The sequence below is a fragment of the Uloborus diversus genome, chromosome 8 (genome assembly GCF_026930045.1).
Source record: "Uloborus diversus isolate 005 chromosome 8, Udiv.v.3.1, whole genome shotgun sequence".
Lineage (NCBI taxonomy): Eukaryota > Metazoa > Arthropoda > Arachnida > Araneae > Uloboridae > Uloborus > Uloborus diversus.
The window spans coordinates 88853699-88874532 of NC_072738.1; the positions used below are offsets into that span (position 1 = coordinate 88853699).

At 31.8% G+C, this 20834-nt stretch overlaps 1 protein-coding gene across 1 annotated transcript in view; it reads left to right on the top strand.

Annotated features, from left to right (window-relative positions):
- LOC129227411 (uncharacterized) overlaps window positions 1-17933 on the top strand; it is a 175237-nt gene extending 157304 nt beyond the window's left edge. The window contains exons 11-19 of the mRNA XM_054861963.1: window positions 437-581; window positions 1780-1967; window positions 3782-3924; window positions 5520-5709; window positions 7937-8090; window positions 11044-11173; window positions 15154-15555; window positions 15586-15901; window positions 16016-17933. Of these exons, the coding sequence (XP_054717938.1) occupies window positions 437-581; window positions 1780-1967; window positions 3782-3924; window positions 5520-5709; window positions 7937-8090; window positions 11044-11173; window positions 15154-15555; window positions 15586-15901; window positions 16016-17933 (3586 nt within the window). The remainder of the gene's footprint in view (window positions 1-436; window positions 582-1779; window positions 1968-3781; window positions 3925-5519; window positions 5710-7936; window positions 8091-11043; window positions 11174-15153; window positions 15556-15585; window positions 15902-16015) is intronic.
- Window positions 17934-20834: the final 2901 nt, after the last annotated feature.

The window sequence follows — 20834 nt, forward strand, 5'->3', positions numbered from 1 at the left end:
AACTTTGACTGTCACTGATGCTGAAAGGGATGCAATAACATTCACGAAATCAGTATTTAGTCGCCAATAACGAAACTGATACTTCCTTCCAAAATAATTCGTGTTGTGGGCAAAAAATTCGCGTTAGCTCTAAAATTCGTTACTCGTTAAAAATTCGCGTTATAGCCATTTCGCGTAAGTCGGATCGCGTTGTAGCGGGAGTCGACTGTATGTAACATTTTGATAAGTTTTAAGTAAAAGGTGTTAAAACATTTTTATTATTTCCTTATTTAAAATTGTGTGTATGAAAATATTCTTCACTTGTGAGCTTGTATAAATCCCACGTTTTTTTTCCAATGAGTTTATTTCTCTCTTATTTGTGTGTTCTTTCTTCTAAAAACTATGTTTGCTCCATTATCATTACGTTTTATATAGTAATTTTAGATATTTTATTTAGGTTAGCTTTTGATGAAGATCGGCCAATCAATTTAGGAGATCCTGCTACTGTTCATGATATACATTCTGTTGCATCTTTACTAAAAATGTATTTTCGAGAGCTACCTAATCCATTATTGACATATCAACTTTATGATCAATTTGTAGTAAGTGTTTTAGACAATTGAACCATTAAGATAATTAGCTGTTAATTAAGGAATATAACTTTAACTACAATACATTACTTTAAGTTTGCTGTTTGTATATAGATTGTATGCATTGGGAGAGAAAGATTCTTTTTTTTTGTTAATTTTTATTTAAAATTTTTACATGTTGCAGTGATGTTAGAACTACTGAAGTTTTATTCAGATTGCTGAAGTTTTATGTTGTATTTGTTTCAAGATGGAACTTAGAATTTAAACTGAAGCCGAGAACCAGAACTGGGAAGGCTGAATCATATTGTAAACTGCAAAAATTGGGATCCCCCTCCCCCTTTTAACATGTGTGAAAATGTTCTTAAAAATTATTGAAATATTGGAATCCTACTTAGAACTTTTTTTTCATGAATTATTTGCAATACTTTCCGTTATTTTATTTAAAAACACAATCTTTTTGTATCCTGTTAGAGGAATAGTATATATATATTTTTTTTGCTACTTCAAATATAAATTGATTGAGCTTTAGTTCAAAATGAGGAGATCTCCCCCCCCCCCCCCCCACCCACTTCAAATATAAATTAAGCTTTATTTTAAAATAGGTCCCCCCTCCTCTAACTATAATATCTGGCTTTTAAAGTATGAAGACAACTGCTATGATTTATAATAGACTTTTATTTGTCTTAAAATTAAACATTTAAACATGCATTTATTTTATTAATTTACATTTTCCATTTTAGTATTATCAGTAAAATGTTTCTAATGTATTAAAAACTTGAAATGTAAAAAACTTTTTGTTATGAGAGATATGAAAAACAAAAGGTATATTGACTATGCAGTTTACGTTCAATGTATATAACTAAGCATTAGTGTCATCCATAACTCAGTTTGATTTATTTTGAATTAATGAAATGTTATCATTATTGATTAAATTTCAACTTTTTATTGAAGAAAGTTGTTCCAGCTACCTATTTCGTTAAAAAGAAATTTCAATAAAAATTTTTAACAGGCTTTGTGTCAAAATTTCTGAGGACTAGTTCAGTATTTAAAAAAGCTCTAAGTTCAATGAATTCACTTCAGAATAATTGCTTATTGCCAATTTTATATTTGTTTTTTGATACAGCTTAGTACCTGTTCTAAATTTGATTTGATATTTAGTTGTAATGTTGATTTGGAAAAATAATTAAACTAACTCATATTAAATTTTCAGAAAGCTGTGCAATCTCCCGAAGAAGTGCGTCTGTTAAGGGTACGTGATGTGGTACAACAGTTGCCTCCGCCTCATTTTAGGACCCTCCAGTATCTCTTGAGCCATTTGGCCCGAGTAGCCTCATTTGGTGAACAAACAGGAATGACCCCAAAGAATATTGCTATTGTTTGGGCTCCCAATCTCCTCAGGTTTGTATGAACAGCAGTCATTGTTAAAAGTAGGCTTTATAATGCCATTAACAGTCATGGAGATCTTTAATAGTCATTATAGGTGAATTATTGTTATTAATTCTTGTGGTAGACAAAGCAGTAATTTTACAGATATACTGTCAAACTTGATTGTAAAGACATCATTAAAAATTTATCAGTGAGATAATGACTTATTTTTAAAAAATCAAAACAACTTTTAGTCCTGCTTCAGTTTTTTTTACTTCCTTTTACGAAAAAGGAAGTATTGTATTCGCAAAAAAAATTTTACTCAAAAATCGACCTTAATTTCCATTTTACTCACCCCCGAATGAATATTGAGTATTTTTTCGACTCAACCATACATGGATAAGTGTCTAAGAACATATAAGACACTCGAAATATCCGTAATGACGATTCCCGAGTTGATTGCAACGTGCATATGTATGTATGTCGCATAACTCAAGAACGGCAAAACCTTGAAAGTTGAAATTTGGTACCTAGACCCCTAGTGGGGTCTAGTTGTGCACCTCCCCTTTTAGTTGCATTCAGGTGTTTCTAAAGGGGTCTTTTGCCCCTTTTTTGTGGAAAATCATTGTTGATTTCGATGTAAACTCAAGTGGTGTTATAATTTGTTGGACACTTGGCGATATGTCGTCAGTCTTTTGGTAGCCAACTTGGCAATTTTTTTTTTTTTAATTTGGTTTCAAATTGGCTACTGTTGATGATATTTAGAGAGTAAACTATTGAATCACATTAAAATTGCCAGCAATGGGGAAATGACATTAAATTGGAGTAAAAGAAGTCATGTGATGCACACATCAGCTCGTTTTTTTGGAGGGGGGGGATGAGAAAAGATACAGCATCCCAATAAATAAACACTGATAACCAACAAGCTCAGATCCAGGGGGTCATAACCCTCTCCCCTTAAATGACCATAGTAGCCTAAAGCTACATATTGGAGATTCGTCCCAAGGCCCCCTTGTTTTGGCTGAATATTTCACGTTGTGTGATCCTCGCTTTTTTTCAATAATGTCTCTTTCCAAAACTAGTTGTTGAATCCGCCCTTCATAACAACAGAACAAAAACAAAATTTTCTATTTGTATTTTTGCCAATTCATCTAAGAAAAGGGTTTTTGAAACCTTATTTTTTAAAAATGTGAGTTGTTGATTGATTGAGGTGTGATCATTTACTCTTCAGTTCCTAGTGCTGTATTATAAACTGTATTATATTAAAGTCAAATATTTTAAAATTGAAGACAAAGCTTGAAGGAATTTTTAACTTTTAGACTATTATCACTTTACTTAAAAAAACTTTGGTATTCCAGTTATAATAAACGTAGGAATATGCCAAATTTAGATTGTGTTCTTTGTTGTAATAGTTGTTAATTACAACCAAAACAAAATTACACAATTTGAAAAAAAAAAGGGGGGGGGGGCCTTTTTTAAAAAAAATTTTAAGGCTTTTCCTCTGTTTTAGTTGTTTTCTAGATTATGTGCAAACTGTTCAAATAATTTTTTCCAAATTGCTGCATCCCATGTTGCATATTTTTAAGGATATTTATATTGTATGACGTAAAACTATTTTACATCATTCTTAAGATATTGTAAAATTTTTCTGAATTGAGGATATTATTCAGTTTTTCTGCTTTACAGCTCTATTTCTGTAATACACAATTTGGCCGTTGTACATAAAGTACAGTAAAACTTTCCATTTTTTTCAGTAAAATTATTAAAAGCCTGCATGAAAAAAAGTTATTAAAGTGATACAATATTTTTTTCTGCTTGTAGAATAATGTATATATTTTTATTTCCAGGTCTAGAGATGTTGAAAATGGTGGTGTTGGAGCACTTCATGTTGTGGGGGTGCAAGCTGTGTTAACAGAGTATTTGATTCGTTTTTCAGATTTGATTTTTGATGAGAAAGAGCCCATGCTTACTGGCAATGAACTGGGAGAAGGTGAAATAACCCTTTTTCTCTTAACTGGTTTCGTATACAATAGATTATCATTATCTCAACTTTTTTTTTCTTGATGTTCATCTCAAATGGCAGTTTTGTGAAATTCTAAACTCAAATAAACAAGTCAGTAGAAACTTTGACCAAGTGAAAATTCACTTTACTTGTCACAAAACTTGGTGCCATCAGCCATCAACTTGTAAACATTTTCTTAAGTTTTTGACTGCAGTAAACTCCCGATTATCCGGGGTCTTTCACACTTAAAAAAAAGAGAGAGAGAGAGAAACATTTTTTTGTGATTAATTAACTGAATGTAGATAAAGATACATATTTTTACTTACCTAGTGTGAAATTTATTTTTAGACATTTCTTTTGCTTTCCCCCCATCCCTTCCCCATGACATTGTACTTTTAAGGTCACTGAAACCTCACAAGTTGAGATCTGATTTTTTGATCTACACTACTTACTGCTTTGGAACTTTACTACATGCTGGTTTTTAGACCTTCCCTATTTTCTGATGTTTTGATCTACACTACTTACATGTATAAATGAGTTGTTGGACCAATCCCAAAAAAATTCTTCTCCCTTCCCCATTGCATTTTTGCTGTAACCTAGCTTGATCTGTTGCAGTTAATCTGCCTGCAAGATTTGCTCGCTTATGTATGCAATCTGTTTGAAATAATGATTGATCCTTTTGTAGCTTTTACATGCACGGTTTTGTTGTTGTTTTAGCTATAGTTTAAATAGTAAGTGCTATAGTTCTTTTTGAGCCATTGCACACTCTAGCATCATTTTAATATAGTTTGCGGATTATCAGCAAATTTACTTTCTGCGGTTACCATGCCACTCTATTCTGCAGGTAGTCAGGAGTTTACTGCACAGTCATTCAGGGTAACTTTGAGCCACAATTTCGCTATTTTTAGCAGCTTCCCTCAAACTTATTAGTTTTGGAGTGTCCATGCAAAACCTCTGAAACTTTGACTCCGCAAATAAATTATTTTGCTTCTCATTTCTTGTTGTAATTCATTAAACAAATGTTTTTAACCATTTGTGCTTGAAACTTTAACTAACATTAGAACTTTAATTAACATTGGCTTTTTTTTTAAAGTATATTTTGAGCTGTTAATTATGTAGTGACACGGAAATGTGGAATTGGAAAATTAAAGTTGTTTATACTTAAATGACCTAGTTTTGTATGTATGTTATCAATTTCAAAAATTCCAATTTTTAAAGCCCATGTTTTAATGATTTTCAAAGTATCAACACAAACTTCGGCATGGTTTACATTTTTTAATGGATTTTTATATGCAATATTGAACTCCTGGTAAAATTGCAAAATGTTCTTCAAGATCACCACAGATGCTCTTCAAATTGTTTTTCTAATGCTGACCACCATACATGCAGATATTTTCAGATGCTATTTTTTTTTTCAGGCATAGTTTGAAAAATCTAAATCTAGTTTCCTTATTTTAGATTAACTATTTAACTTCCTTAGAGGTATTTTTTCCTGAGCTTTCGACAAATTTCAGCCTCAATTGTATAAACATTGACATTTTCTAATAATTTAATAGGTTATAATGTAGTTCTTCTTATTGCAGGTCTAATGGTGCGTGCAAGACCGAAATCTCTGGCAATTTCTACCCCTACAAAATTGCTGTCATTAGAGGAGGCACGGGCAAGAGCATTGTCCACTCATCTGCCTCTAACTCAACAAAAGTACATTGAAGTTGGTGGGGGGCCAGATAAGTTGCCTCCCAAATACCATACAGTCATTGAATACCCACCAGGGTGTGTATTTTCATTTCTTTTACTGTTCAAATAGTATTTGAAATGTATACTTGGCACTGAAGTAGCGTGAAGGAATGTGAATAGTGCTTAGTGTTTGTTTCCACGAGAAGAAAAAAAAAGAGAGGAGGAAAATTTTAAAAACAGAAAGAAAAGTGGAAATAGAAAATTAGAGGGAAAAAATATTTTATAGAGAAACTAATTTTTAGTATATTGGTTAAAATGGTTGCTAAGCTATATTCATGATTGCTTCTAATATCTTTTGAGGAGAGAACAAATATCCAACAGTTTTTCACAAAAATTCAACTTATTGCCATTTCCATAAAGAAACATTGTAATGTTTAAATCCACTATTTCCTGAAGGCAAATCATCCGGCTTTTCTTTTCTTTCTCCCCCCTCCCTTTTTTTTTTTGAAGTTTATTTTTAGTTTTCAAGAATCTCATTGTCAGGTGAAAATTTTGTATATTTTTTGGTCTTGTAAAGATAACAAATGAAGTTATCCATCCTTTTTGACCTTGTCATTTTTTTTTTTTTAACTTTTGAAAATGCTTTGCTTATATCTGAAGAGTGCCTTACCGAAGTGATCTTTATATACTTGGTAGTGTTGGCTAAATTTGATTTACGTACTCAGCTGGCGCCAGGTTCTCTTAGAAATTAGATATTTTTTTCAGTATCAATGAAGCCAAATAATGATAATTGATAATATGAAGTATCATTTACTATTACTTGTACTGCATAACTAAATCATACAGAGTGAAACTTCGCTATGCACTTGTCGCGTATATATCTACCTTTAACTGAATGGATTTTTACAGAATATAAAATTTAACATACTTTTTGTGCTATATACGATAATTACACTTAAAGGAGAAAAGGTTTCTCTAAAGCTCTAAAGGTACATTAGGCCGTTTTTTACTAATTTTTTTTACAATATTCGTAAATTTTCTTTAAATTCAAAAGAAAACATGGTAAAGGTAGGATATATGAACAACATTAAATGGATTTTTATAACAAAAAACAAGTCATTTATGACTGTGGCAAATGTAATAAAAAGGAGCCGTAGTAAAATTGATAAATTATTTTAAATTAATTTTTGTTAAATATTTTATTATTTTTCATCATATGTTTTAAAACCAGTTTTGCTATTGTGAAATTTTTGACAAAATCTTTGAGATTTCCATAGTTAAAATTCATGTTGAATTTAATTTTAAAAAATGGTTGCTAAGATCTATATTGCTATTCCAGTAAGTGGAAAATTATTCATGTGGTCAATGGCTCTATTTTTGAACATAATTGACACTTGGAAATTGTATACTTGGCAGATTCGCAAGTTACTGAGTACTCGATACACAGCTTTTCAGCCAAAGTGCCACCTGGTTGATAACACTAACATTGATAAAACACTTGGACTGAAATACCTCTAAAGGAAAGAAACTTCTTCAACAAAACATGTAATTAAAATTAAAAGGGAATTCTTGAACCCCTTTCAAATTATAGCAGCTTTTATCTATCATTTTTCATTTATTTATTTTTTAAATGATTAATACTTAAGAAAGGATATTTAAAAATATATTTGAGCATATTTATGTATTTATATTTTAAAAGATGCTTTAATTAGTTTTTGCAAAATAGATAAATGCTCATTTTATGCAAGTTTGACTTTCTAATAAAATTGCACATTTTCAGCTAGTCTTCTGAATCTGCGGATAAAGTCAACATTCTCCAATTTTGGTCTTTCTCAGTAACATATTCAATTTAATGTATCATTTGATTGTACTTAAAAGAAAATTCATAAAGTTTTGATCAACATTCCATTTAAAACTTTTGGGGACAAAAATTAAAAATCCTGTTTTGCAAAAAAGGTTGCCTCCCCTCCCCCATTTTCTCATAATAGTAATGTTAAAAATATAAAGTTAGAATGTTGGTTGTTGTTATTTGAAGTTTTAAAAAGAAAGGTTTGTTAGAAACCTTATGAGTGAAAACAAGATGCTAACGGGGCTGTTTCGAGTTGTTTTCTCCTGTCAGTTCATCTAAGCTTAAAATATGTGAACTTTTTCAGTTTTCAAATAATTGAGAAATAATATGGGTGGATATGTTCTTGCATAATAATTATTTTGCTTAGTTTTTATGGGAATTCTTAAATCAGGAAGTGCTGTGATACCATTTCAATATTTTATCTTCAAATAAGTAAAGAATGCATTTTTTAATTTTTTGATTTAGTAAACAAAGCCTACCAAAGTTAAAAAAATCTCCTTCTGGATGGAAATCATTTTTCTCTCGAGGTTGGTATTCCGGCAGTGCTCGAGATAAAAGCCGGCAGGCCTTTCGTACATCCAGAAAAGCCAGCACTGGGTCTCTGCCACATACCTCTGTGTTCCTACAGGTATATATTGAATATTTCTTATTTACAATTATTGTATATACTCGCATGTAAGGTGATCCTTGTATTGTAAGAGGAAATATTGGGTAAAAAATGGAAGTCTGCATGTTTTATTAGTTGTCCTTCTACTTTCAGAGAAAAATCGAAAATATTCTGCTTTGCTTTTTGGAAATAAATTGTTTAAAAGAAGGGAAATCAAGTATCGAACATGTTACCGTTCAAAACCAAGTGCTCATACATGCATGAAAAAGATTTCCTTTTTGCAATTGCAAATTTTGTATAGAGTTTTCACAGTAACAGTTTGTTAACATTGCTTTTGATGTCTTTTGATATCAGCTAAAGTTTATTTTTTAATTTCGTAGCCTTATTTAATTTATTTTTTTTAAAAACCGACTTGCTTTTTTCATTCAACATTTTATAAATCCATGATGCAATGTTTTAGGTACTTTTTATATAGTTAAGCGTTTAGTGTAATTAAAGTCTTGAATGGAAACTCTTACTATGAAAAGCTGCTCAGTCTATTTTCTCAAATTATACAGGGACAAAACATATTCATAAATTGAGCAGTGTTAACAAATTTGAAAAAAAAAAAAAAAAAAAAAAAATTGACAGCAATTTTGGACCTGATTGCACTGAATGTATTTCAAATAATTTGTAGTATTAGAGTATCCACTAGTCAGTATTAATCTATGAAATAAAAGAACTTTAGAAAATTCATGGATCAAGCTGATTTTAATGAATCAACAGTTGGTCAGTATAAAAGTTTTACAGTAAGTCAGTATTGTTTTACTTAGTGTTTAATTTAAAAGGTTGGGCTTGACTTTAAAGTGTATGGGAAAGACATTATGATAAATTGTTCCATGTATATGTCAACCCCCAAACTTTGAACCTCTTTCTTTGAACTGAAATGCTCAACTTATACACGTAAAGTGCACACCTGGAAATGTTTTGTTGCCAATCCAGTAGTAATAGTTTTATTAGTAGCCTCTTTTTTTTTTAAATATATTTAGCTAAACAATATTAATATTTAAAAAGTAATGAAGTTAATTATCTTAAGTCATACTTTATGCTTCAAGTTTGCCATACAATCAAGCTTCCAAGTGGTCCTTTTTCTCCCTGAAAGTCTCATAGTTTCAAGTCCCTAAAAGTTGTTTGTTTTCATAATCTAGTCCTTTTTCTTCCTCTTTACTTTAAAATCTCAGTTTTATTTTGAATTTTCTTTGTAATCTCTTTAATCCATTTTTATTTTTTATCTCTAAAAAAAATGATGAATGATTGTTTGCATCCTTACCACAATTATTTGTAAATTTTGAATTGAATAAGGGCACAACAGCTAGAGTTTAAAACTATTTTTGTGTGTAAGTAATACATTTAGTAAAGTTTCTTGTTCTAGGCCAAAGTAATTTTAATTAAAAATAATTTTTCAGCCAATTATTTGGTTAAATTAATAATGCTCAAAGTGTCTGATTTCTACTTGTTATTCAATGCTTCCCTAATTTTAACTTTTAAAAGTTGAGATTAAGTTCCCTTTTGGTATCTTTATTTATTTATTTATTTATTATTATTATTATTATTATTTTGGATTATTTTCTATTGCAAAATTGGTTTCTTACTCAAATTGGATGAAATGAATGATTGGAAGGAAATTGTTGAGCATTTTTTTTTAATTACAAAATGAGAGTGAATGCTGACATTGTGCCACATATTATCTATATATATATGATGCACTATCAACACATGCAATGTTTGTGTGAGATAGATATCCTATGACATGTATTTTTCATGTAATAAGTATTTACTGCTAAAATATGTATCCCACAATGTAAAAAGAGTGATAAATGTACAGATTTTGCATTTCTTTGCTTTCAAAAAACGTTTACATGAACAAATCAAGCTGAACTTACTTTCACAATGCTTGAAACAAAGACTCAGAATGTCGAAATTTTGTATTTGTGATTTATAGAAGGTCAACTGATGCACCTCCCCTACTTGTTACAATCAGATGTTCCAAATGTGCACTTACTTTTTTCTTCTTTTCATGTGTCAAACCAATTTTAATTCCAAGTTGCTTTTTTGTATTAAGAATTGTTCTCCTTTAAGCATCCCTGAATCCATACTTGTCAAGTGAATATTTCAAACCATTTAGCAAATGTTGGTAACAGATTCCCTACATTACCTTTTCATTATATTTTTGTTACGAGCGATAGAAAATTATTTAATTGCAAAATATATTTCAGTGCTGTCATTATTTATTACACGGGTTACCATCAATGGTAAACCCAAGTCAAATTTAGTTACTAAAAATGCTGACATGATAAATTTGTATAAAGTTATATAGTGCTCACATCAATTATTTTTAAAAATTTGTTTTAATACCTTTAGCAGCATGGAAATGCTGCTAATTTACTGTTGATACACATGCTGTACATCAAGTAATTGCAATACCTTTTAGTTTATTTTAAATTGTATTTTAGTTTTGCATTTTAAATTTATTATTTGTAATGTTTTCTTATTTTATTTCATTGCCAATTTCTTACTTTGAATGTTTAGTTATTTTTCATGTATTGTTTGTACTGAAACAAAATTTCATTTTCCTTTGCATCTTTATACTTTAAATTTCTCATAAACTGGTATCATAGTGCGTGCTGATACAATCTGATCTGCTGCCATGCAACCTTTGGACACTTATTTTGGTCATAGTTTATTTTTAAGCATTGTCAAACAATTTATTGTAAATAATAAAATTGATTAAAAGTTTTGTTTTTGTCAAACTGATTTAATACATGAGCTTGTACACTAGATGAGGCTTTTTTATGTGAAACATTTTAAATCATAGAAGCATAAATTTGCGTCTATAAATTTGAGTGTGTACTAATTTTTTTTTTTAATCTTTCATTTTTAATTTTTGTAGTTTTTGAGTGTTTTTTCTCTGGTAACTTATTTGACATTCTTCTAGGATAAACCTATTTCTGAAACTGATGCTTCCTGTAGCCATAGGAAAAAACTGAGAACAGTAAAAAGTGCAGAATCTCTTGTTCATTGTGTCAAAGAATCTATTCAAAGTACAAATAAAGAAGATGTTTGTGGTGAGTATAGTCCAACATTTCTAAATATGATCTGATGATACTAAATGTAAGACTGCAATACTATGAATGCACCTTTAAGTCAATCTTTCTAAATTTTCTTCCTACACTCCTTCTTTAGATATAGGTTATATCCTGAAGTTTTATTATGTAATGACTAATATTTTATTGCATTGACTTATAACCTGATTAACTGAAGAGCCAAATTAAATGAATTCATGATTTCGGTTGATTTTTGCATATCTCTGAAATTATAATCTTTTTTTTTTTAATTTTTTATGTGGGTAGAACTTATGTATTCATTGTCAACAGCCCATTTTAAATTCTAACTATCGGTAAGTTTATGATTCAGTTTATTTCATTAGCAGAGTTGAAATTGTGACAAACATAAACTATCAGCACTGTTTGGTATTAAGCGATAAATGTGAGTAAGTGTGAGGGAAATATTTTATTCATGCAGTAGATGTGTGTGTGTGCTAATGTCACATTCATCGGTATGTAACATAAGCTAAGCATTGATATGCAAAATACAGTAGAACCTCGATTATCCGAAGTAATTGGATAATCGAAAACTTCGGATAATCAAGAATTCATCTATAATCATCTAGTTTAATATGTAGAGTCGTCGTTCAACTGTTATGGCTATTTTTACTGTTAAAGAAATTAAAATTATAAATGAAAATTAATTTATTTCTGGAACAAAATTTACAATGGTTTAAATGGAAGTTTCATCTGGTGCAATTTCGCCGTCCTTTGCCGTGCAGCTCTATCCCGAAGTTTTCTTAAAATCATGAGTTCAGAGGAATCACACTGTTCCTGTTGTTCCAACCAAGCTAGACCTTTTGCAAAACTCTCAAATGCATCATTGTTACTTATCTTATTTGTTCCAGAATCATTCTCATCTTCATCATCATCATCTTCTTTTGGAGAATTCCGGACTTCTGCTATTAAGTCCTCATCATTGAGCAACTGGAAGCCTGCATCTTCCATGTCACAATTCAACCAATCTGTAATTTCTCTATCACCACAATTTTCAAAGCCTTTCATTGTGCTGAAAACGCTTGAAATCTCAGTAACAATATCTTTCGCAATGTCGGTAGCATTTTCATCTGTGCCACTTGAAAAATTGGGCAAAAGTTTTCTCCAACTTCGTCTTAGTGTCGATTGCGGCAAAGATTCCCACGCGTCACTGATCATATAAATGCAGTCTTTGATGTTGATAGTTTTCCAAAACTCAACTATTGAAACTGCACCAGATTCAGAATCTCCTTCAAAAAGTAATTTTCTGATAAACTGCTTTCGGTAACGTCGTTTTAAAGATTCTAAGACTCCCTGATCCATAGGCTGCAGCAGAGATGTTGTATTTGGGGGCAAAAATAAACACCGGATGTTACCAGATTTTAAAGAGTTATGTTCCGGATGAGCTGGACAGTTGTCGAATAACAGAAGCGCTCCATTCAAATGTTTTTTTTCTTGCCAAGATTTCACTGCAGGCACGAAAATATCAAAAAACCACTTGGAAAACAAATTGGAATCCATCCAAGCATTTTTTTGATTTAAATAGTGTACAGGAAGAGCAGATCTGTTTACATTCTTAAAACATCTCGGATTCTTACTTTTCCCAACAACAGCTAGTTCAAGCTTGTGGGAACCCGATGCGTTGGAGCAGGCTAAAACAGTGACCCTATCTTTCATTCGTTTCCTTCCGGGAGCAGAAGTTTCATTTACCGCAGCTAAAGTTTTTTCAGGAAGGGCCTTCCAATACAGTCCAGTTTCATCGCAGTTGTAAATTTGATCTGGGGATAAATTCTCATCTCTTATCAAATCATCAATCTTTGCAACAAATGAATCAACTGCTGCGACATTTCCAGACAATTTTTCCCCCTCGATATTGAATTGCCTTATACCATGGCGAATTTTAAATTTCTCTAACCAGCCACTACTGGCTTTGAAGTCATCAGAACCACCAAGCTTCGAGTTGAGAATCAAAGCTTTTTCTTGTATCATTGGTCCAGATAGGGGTATTCCTTCACGTCTTTTCTGCACAAACCATTTGTACAAAGTCGCATCTAAATCTGTATGATCGGCTAATTTCATTATTTTTCGGAATTTGGCACCTTTCGTGATATCAAACTCAGCAAAACACTTTTTAATTTTTTCCGAGTTTCTTTTCATTTCGCTCACGGTTGACACACCAACGTGAAACTCTTTCGCACGTTTTGTAACAGCTTCACCAGATTCTAGTCTCGTTACAATATCATATTTTTCCTGTATGGTTAATACGATTTTTTTTCTCTTAATGGAAGCCATCATAAAGAAGAAAACATGAGTTTCAAAAATAAGAAAAACAATGCGTTAGTTCTATCAGATCCCCCGGCAGGTCAAAACTACCAACTTCACTGATAGCACTCAAGAAAATTCTGATCGAAAATGTAGGAGCAGAAAAAGAGAACCCACAGATTAGCACGAAATTTCCGGGAAATTTCGAATTCTGGCCAGCTGCCCAGCCCAACGCGACAGAGAACAGCAAACGGGTTTTCCTTCTTTTCCCTTTTCCTGGAATAGGTTCACAAAGGATAAGTGACACAGAGTGACCTCCCCCTTTTCAAATTCTGCTGCGAAGAAAACTTCTCTGCTCTTGAGATTACAAAAGAGGTGATTCTTTGCACTTGCTTACAAGCAGACGGTGCAATAACATTTGATTGTTCTGGGCCTCGGCAGTATGACCTTCCAAATTTCGAAATGACATGTGTTTTTGTTTAGAACAGGAACGCTTGAAAGTAGGGGAGAGTATACTCATACCAAGAATTGAGCTAGTGAGAAGGAATTCCAAACTATTTATCTGCACTCGTAGTTTGGAAAAAACGGCTGACATGCAAAAGAAATGTGGGGAGAAAAAATTTAAAAATGGATGTTCGTTTAGAGAAAATTTTAGATAATAATAGGGAAAAAAAAAAGAATTGAAACCGACTTCGGTTAACGGAGAGTTTCGGTTAATAGAGGTTCGGATAAGAGAGGTTCTACTGTAGTTGTCTCATTAGAAGTTTCTTTGCAACTTGCATGACTAAATCATGCTGTTCACAATATAAATGATCTTATTTCTTGTGCATTGTAATGATTTTTCCATAAAGAAGTTGTATGTTTATATTGATAGAAAAAAAAATCTATTCTAAAGATTTATCTTGACACTCTCTGAAATATGGTAAAGCAGCTTTACTGACAAAATTGTGTGTCTTTCAGATATTTTACAGAAGTGAAGAAAATTTCAGCATTTAATTTTATGGAGGAGAGTGAATTCACTTAAAAAAAATAAAAGTATTGCATAATTTTACATTTAATTGGTATAAATTAAATGTTTTTGGTATCAAGGGGTTGCCAGTAAATTCTAAGTGTTGCTGAAAAAGTTCTGTTTAGCCTAATTAACTTCCTGTTCCTAAAATTGTCCTATTAGATATAAAGATCCTGACTGCACCAGTGATTTTAATATAGTTGGTTCGTGACAATATCTTTTAGGAAGTAACTTAGAATTTGACTTGTAATTTTTATTTTATTACAATAGCCATTTTTTAATAGAATGAATGCAAAAATAGAAAGCAAAACCAATGCAAGGAATAAAGGGAAAAATAAACTTAGTTTATGTTGTGCCCAACTTTTCTGTCGTTTCTTTTGTTGAATGCTCTACCTACTCATTTCATACCTTAGTTGTTAATTAAATAATCAGTCACAACTCACATTTCAGTGCTTAAAAATGCCAAAGGTGCATAATTAAAAAAAATAAATAAAACTTGAACTTCATTCATAGTTCAATTTTCATGGCAACAACTTATGATATGTTGCTTTTTTTTTATAATGAAGTAAGATTTATTAATGAAATATTTTTAAATTACTTCTCTGATTGTCATAATAGGCGTAACTTTGATGTATTTGTACCTTGTGTCCTTGGAAGACTTTCCTGTACTTAAAATCATTTCTTTCAAATTTAGGTGCCAGTAGTCGGAAATCTTCACCTCAAGTGTCTATAGATTCGTCAAACTCTCTAGAAGTAACTTCTCCTTTATCAAAATCTCCTGGTCTGCAAAAGCACACAAGGTCTAGTTCTCATGAGTCCTATTTTGAAAGTAACAGCATGGACATAATTTCTGATCCATCTTTTGAAGAAGATGATCATGATTTGTTTTATTATGTCAGTGAACAGATAAGAATGTTGCAAGACTCAGATCCACTACCTTTGAAAACAGATTGTTTTATTTCTAATAAGCAACAAGCAATGGTAAGCAGTCCAGAAAAATCAGAAGCTCCCCAAACAGAATCCGAAAAATGCAACCGAAAGCAAAAACTTGACATTTCTGAAGATTTTGCTCAAGCAAAAATGCAAAAGCTTAATGGTTCTGGTGTTTTATCTGAAGATTTGAAAGAAGATAAATTGGTAAGAGAAGATAAAATATCTGTTCCTGAAAGTGACATGCCGGAATCAAATGTAGGAGTAATCTCAAATTCACCATCTGAAACCCATCCCTTAGAAGAAGAACTGTCAATTGATCCCATGGTATTGTATGATGCCATTATCAACAAAAGAACATCTGTTATTTCATCTTCAGATAACGAAAACGATACTGACAACAAAACCATAGTAGAGCGTTATGGCAATGCCGAAACTGTTCTTGTGGAAGTTCATGCCACCCAAGACAGTTCTTCTGAAGAAGAGCAGTTTATTGTAGATCCTTTGGTTCCGTGCCGTGTGGAAGTTCTTGGATCTCTGAGTGATGTAAAAGCTGCTGAACTTGCAGAGTCCTTATGCAGCTCAACAGTACAAAACTTGGGTCTTGAGTATGATGACACTGACAGTGTGTTTGAATCTCAATCTGTATTTGAGAATTTCGACCAAGATTCATCTCAGAATGACTCTGGTAATGAAAATTCAGCCACTTGTTGCTCTGTGGAAAAATCACTTACTGGTTTTGAGATTAAAGATGAGTCGGACTTTGAACTTTCCCCATCAGCAATTGATGCAATGAGCTATTATTGCCTAAATCCACAAATTAAGGAAATGGATGATGTTGAGTGCGAGGAGAAAACTATTACTGCTGTTGCTCATAGTGAGTGCAAAAACATCTCAGATGACTCAGAAATTCTGCCAAATGTTGATATCAGAAAAAGATCTGATTCAAATTTAGGAACTGCAAAGCTATTGAAAAATAAATTAAACTTAAAATTTGATATTGAGCTTACTGATTCTTCAAATAAATCTGATGATTCAGCATTTACTGTAAATGCACCCCCATCTCCGGTGTATCCCTCAAAAAGCTTCCCAACTGTAGACTTCCAATCTCTGAAAACAAAAATAGAGACCATACCTTTGCATAAAAAGAAACAAATTTATAATATTCCTTCACCTTCTTCACCTGTAGAGGAAGTTCGGAAGAAATTTGAGATGCAAGCTACCTCCAATACTAGGAAAAGTACAGAATCTCCCCATTCAGATCCCAAAGGCAGAAGTAATCGAAATTTTGTTGCAAAGCAGAAATCACAAGATATTTCTCCAACTGCAAATGTACATACTGAAGTTGAAAGGAGACGATCTGAAAACTTATTTTGTCAAAAAAGTGACACACAGATACTGAATAAAAGGTACTCTGAGCCTGCTGAAAAGCCGACAGAAACCAAAATTACCACCAAACAAGTGTGTTCAAAGCCAGAAAATGAAAGCTCTCCTATAAAAAGTTCCTCTGAAAAACAAAACAAGTGCAAAGTTCAGCAGCCAAGTTTATTTGCTCAGCTTAAAATCAGAAAAATCCAGTTATTACAAGCTGAAGTAAAAACAACTCCGGTGGATCCGTGGTCTGATCCTATCCTTGATATGCAAGAAGATTACCATCCTTTAGTTACGTATTCTCAGATTGAAAATGCAGAATGTGATTCAGGGTCTAATGAAAGAGCTGAATCAAAAGAAGTTGAGCATCATGAAGATGTAGGGCATCTAGAAGAATGTGTAACAGAGGATAAGGAACCTGTGGCCGAGCATAAGCCGGTGGTAGTTGACTCAATGTGCGAAATCTCAAGACTGGAACAGAATGCTACTCAGTGCATTACTGAAACTCAGAAAGAAAGTGATACTGCTGTAAATATTGTAGATAACCAGCACACTGCTGTAAAGCCTTGTGATACTGATACAGAAAGTGAAGCCGTGAAAAGGGAACGGATTAATCGAATCAAAGAAGAACGTAGAGCCCAACTCCGAGAAAAGTTAAAACCAGAAAGTTTTCGAATGGAAGCAGAAGAAAAAGAGAAGGTTCAGACTAAGTTCAGGTTACGGAAAGATTTTTCCAAATCGAGCGGCTCTGTTGAAATTCAAGATGATATCACGAAAAGTGACAAAGCTGTTGAGACAGACAATGCAGACATTAAGGAAGCAGGCACTAACTGTGATTTAAGCTCTTCTTCTGAATTGTTAACTTGTCGATCTTCAGATAAAAAAACTGAGCTAGGTAAACCAAATGAAGGTAAGTTACATAGAGGAGTATCGAAGCAGAAATCTTCCGATGACTTCATCCTCCAACAAAATAAATCAAATGTAGGAAAGAAATCTGCTCGTGCCTATGAGGACAGTCGCAAGTGGTTATCCATGCCTCCAACGGACATAAGGGACAGGGTTGCAATGTTTGAACGTTCTAAAGATACCAAGGAACTCTGTCGACTGGGACCAAATGGCAAATTTCCACAAAAACAGAGCCCATCTGCACTAACATCATCATTTGTGAGATGAGTTTTAAGTTTGTAACTATAGTTGACTTCTTTTTAATGAACCAGTAGCTGAAGGCGCGACAGCTTCGTTATAGATATTGTGCTGCAATCATTTGTCATTTATTAGGTTGAGATGGGAAATTTGTAAATGCTCTGTTATTGTTTTAGTATTTCAATGTTGGATGAGATTGCAGTGAATGTGGTTATTTTATCTATTGCTATTTATATTTTAGAAATGAAAAAAAATCCTTTAACTTTAAACTTTTTTTTTGTTATTGAGAATTGCGACCACTATTTTTTTGTCTAGCTTTTTATAAAATGTTCATTTAAAGACAATAAGAATTTAAAAAGAATTTTTTTTTCTTCCTAAAAGGGAAGTTGTTTTAAATATTTAGTAAATGTTGAAATGTAAATATGTTAAGAATGTAAAGCACTAATGTGTAAGTATTGTTTTTATTTTTAAAAAAGTAACATTTTTGTGTTTTTATTTATTTAATTTTTAAACTTTGTCCAGAAAATAAAAAACAACAAGAAGCAGATGAAAGGTTTTATTTAATTTGTTTCGTAGAAATTTTTAAAGATATTTCATTGGTATACTCGCTAAATATTACCAAAAATATATTAGCGGAAAAAAAATTCATTGCTTTTAAACACAAGACGGACATGACAATTTGTTTCCTTTCTTTGCATTGGGAGTTGAAGTTTATAAATCTAAGTTTCCTATTGCTCATCTTACAAAAAAAGCATTCAAATCTTCATTGTACTTTCATTCCAACAATATGTTCTGAAAGATTGAATGGTAACTGATTTCAGCACCATCAACGTCAAACGAAGTTGTCTTGAATTAGCTACCTCATTTTTGTAGTTTGTATATATAACTTTTTGATACGTTTAAGCTATCATTTACAGATATTAAAGACCACTTTCATGCCCGGAGCCCAAGAGTAAAGGAACACCCTTGGGTGTGATGTGTGGTTTTGAGTGTTACTGTGATACCATTACAAAATGTTTTGAAGTATAAATGCCATGTGTCTCTTTTTCACGTTGTGCCTGCATGAATGTTCTCTGCCTATCCAAATGTACAGTATTGCCTAGCTGTTGACTGCATTTCAATTAAATTGGAAGACAGCGGCTTTTTCATTTTTAGTTGCAAGTTGTATCCTCGATTGTACAGATTTCTTTTACTGAAAAATTGAGCTTATAAACTTTTATTGTAATGTTTTTTTTTCCCCACAAATTATGAGACTTGCATAAAACATTCAAGGTTTCTAATTTCAGAATTTCAAATGCGTGCTTTGTCATTGCTTTCATTGTTTATATATTAAATATTTGAGGGTCATTTTCTCTTTAAGAAAATTGATAAAATTCATCACTTGAATTTAGGACAGTTTAGTTGTGAAAATGTGACTGATTGACCCTATATAATAAGGAATTAAGGTAGTGCAGGGACAACACTATCTCTACCATATTACACACATTAGAAGGCTTTCGAAGAGAGAAGTGGGGATATGTGTGAATACATTTTGTGATCACTAAGAATTAAGTTTTAGTTTCGATTTTAAATTTAATGGTTTGTTTTAATTCAATCGGAATGATTTTTTAAATTATTCTTTTCAAAGAGTATTTACAAAATGTAAATTAAAGTTTCTTACCACATATTTATTTTTAATGTTGATACACGTTTAGATGAATATCTTAAGAGCTAATGACTTTGGGTGAGTCTTTTTAAAATTTTAATTGCTGTATGCATTGTATTCATTGGTGCTCACAGGAGTCATAACATTTTTTAATTACTGTTGCAGCAGGTGCAGATTGGTGCCGTAACGCACAGTAACGCCATTCCAGTACTGCTTTTCTGGAAAAATTAATTTCCCTTTCATAAAACATTCATCACGACTCGGTATTCAATTATTTCTAACTGGCATTCTAGTTCTGGAAAAATTTCAAAATCATCCCTGCTGTGCATTGATATAATAATTATGAAATAAAAGGACTATGTGTTACATAAAGATATATTTTTTTAAATCTCAGTGCAATTCATTAGCTAGTCCACTCTTTAAAATTATTCACTAATAAAGCTTCTGCCATTTCATATTACTACTTCTATTTTTCAATATTCATTTGCAGAGGTTTTATAACAATGCAAAATATTTTAATTTTTGCCTAGAAGTTTTGTTACACATTCTGAATTTTTATTTACCAAACTGAAACATAACCTATACTCTAAGAAAGTGCAGCATCTGAAACCTGTACATAATTTAGATACTGTACAATTGGATAGCTTACTTTATATTGCTTCCATTTGCAAGTCAGTTTTTTAAAATGAACAAATTGTGTACATATGTGTGGTTTTATATGATCTTTGTTGCTTTGAAATAATGCAATAAAATTGGTATGTATGTTGTCAGGTATTATCCTGATAGGTATTTTTTTTATCGAGAAAGTCTTTGTTTTTAATTCCGTCACGTTATATAATTTTCTCGATATTCCATAAAATATGTTGAATGTAGAGTGCATGAGGTAAAAAGTGAAACTTTGATAAGAGTTGGAGTTGATTCATTGAAATTTAATTATTATTGAAATTTAAGAGTAAGACAGTCATAAGCAAGGCGTTTGTTGCATCTTTTGTTAATATTTTGTGTTGATGGCAATGTTAAAAAAATATCATCAAGGAACCTATACATTTGTTTTTGGAACATATCGTTAATATTTAAGCATAAATCAAGCCCTTGAAATTCATATCATGGGTTACTATAGTCAGTTGAAACTTCCTGATATCATTGCATAAAACAGTTATAGCATTATACTAGTTATGTTGCTGTAAAAGTATAAATCTATAAAATAATTTCTAATGTTCTCCGTTATGACTCTAAGTCTAAATTAGCAAAGTTAGTTCATTCATTTTAAAAACTTGATTTTGGCT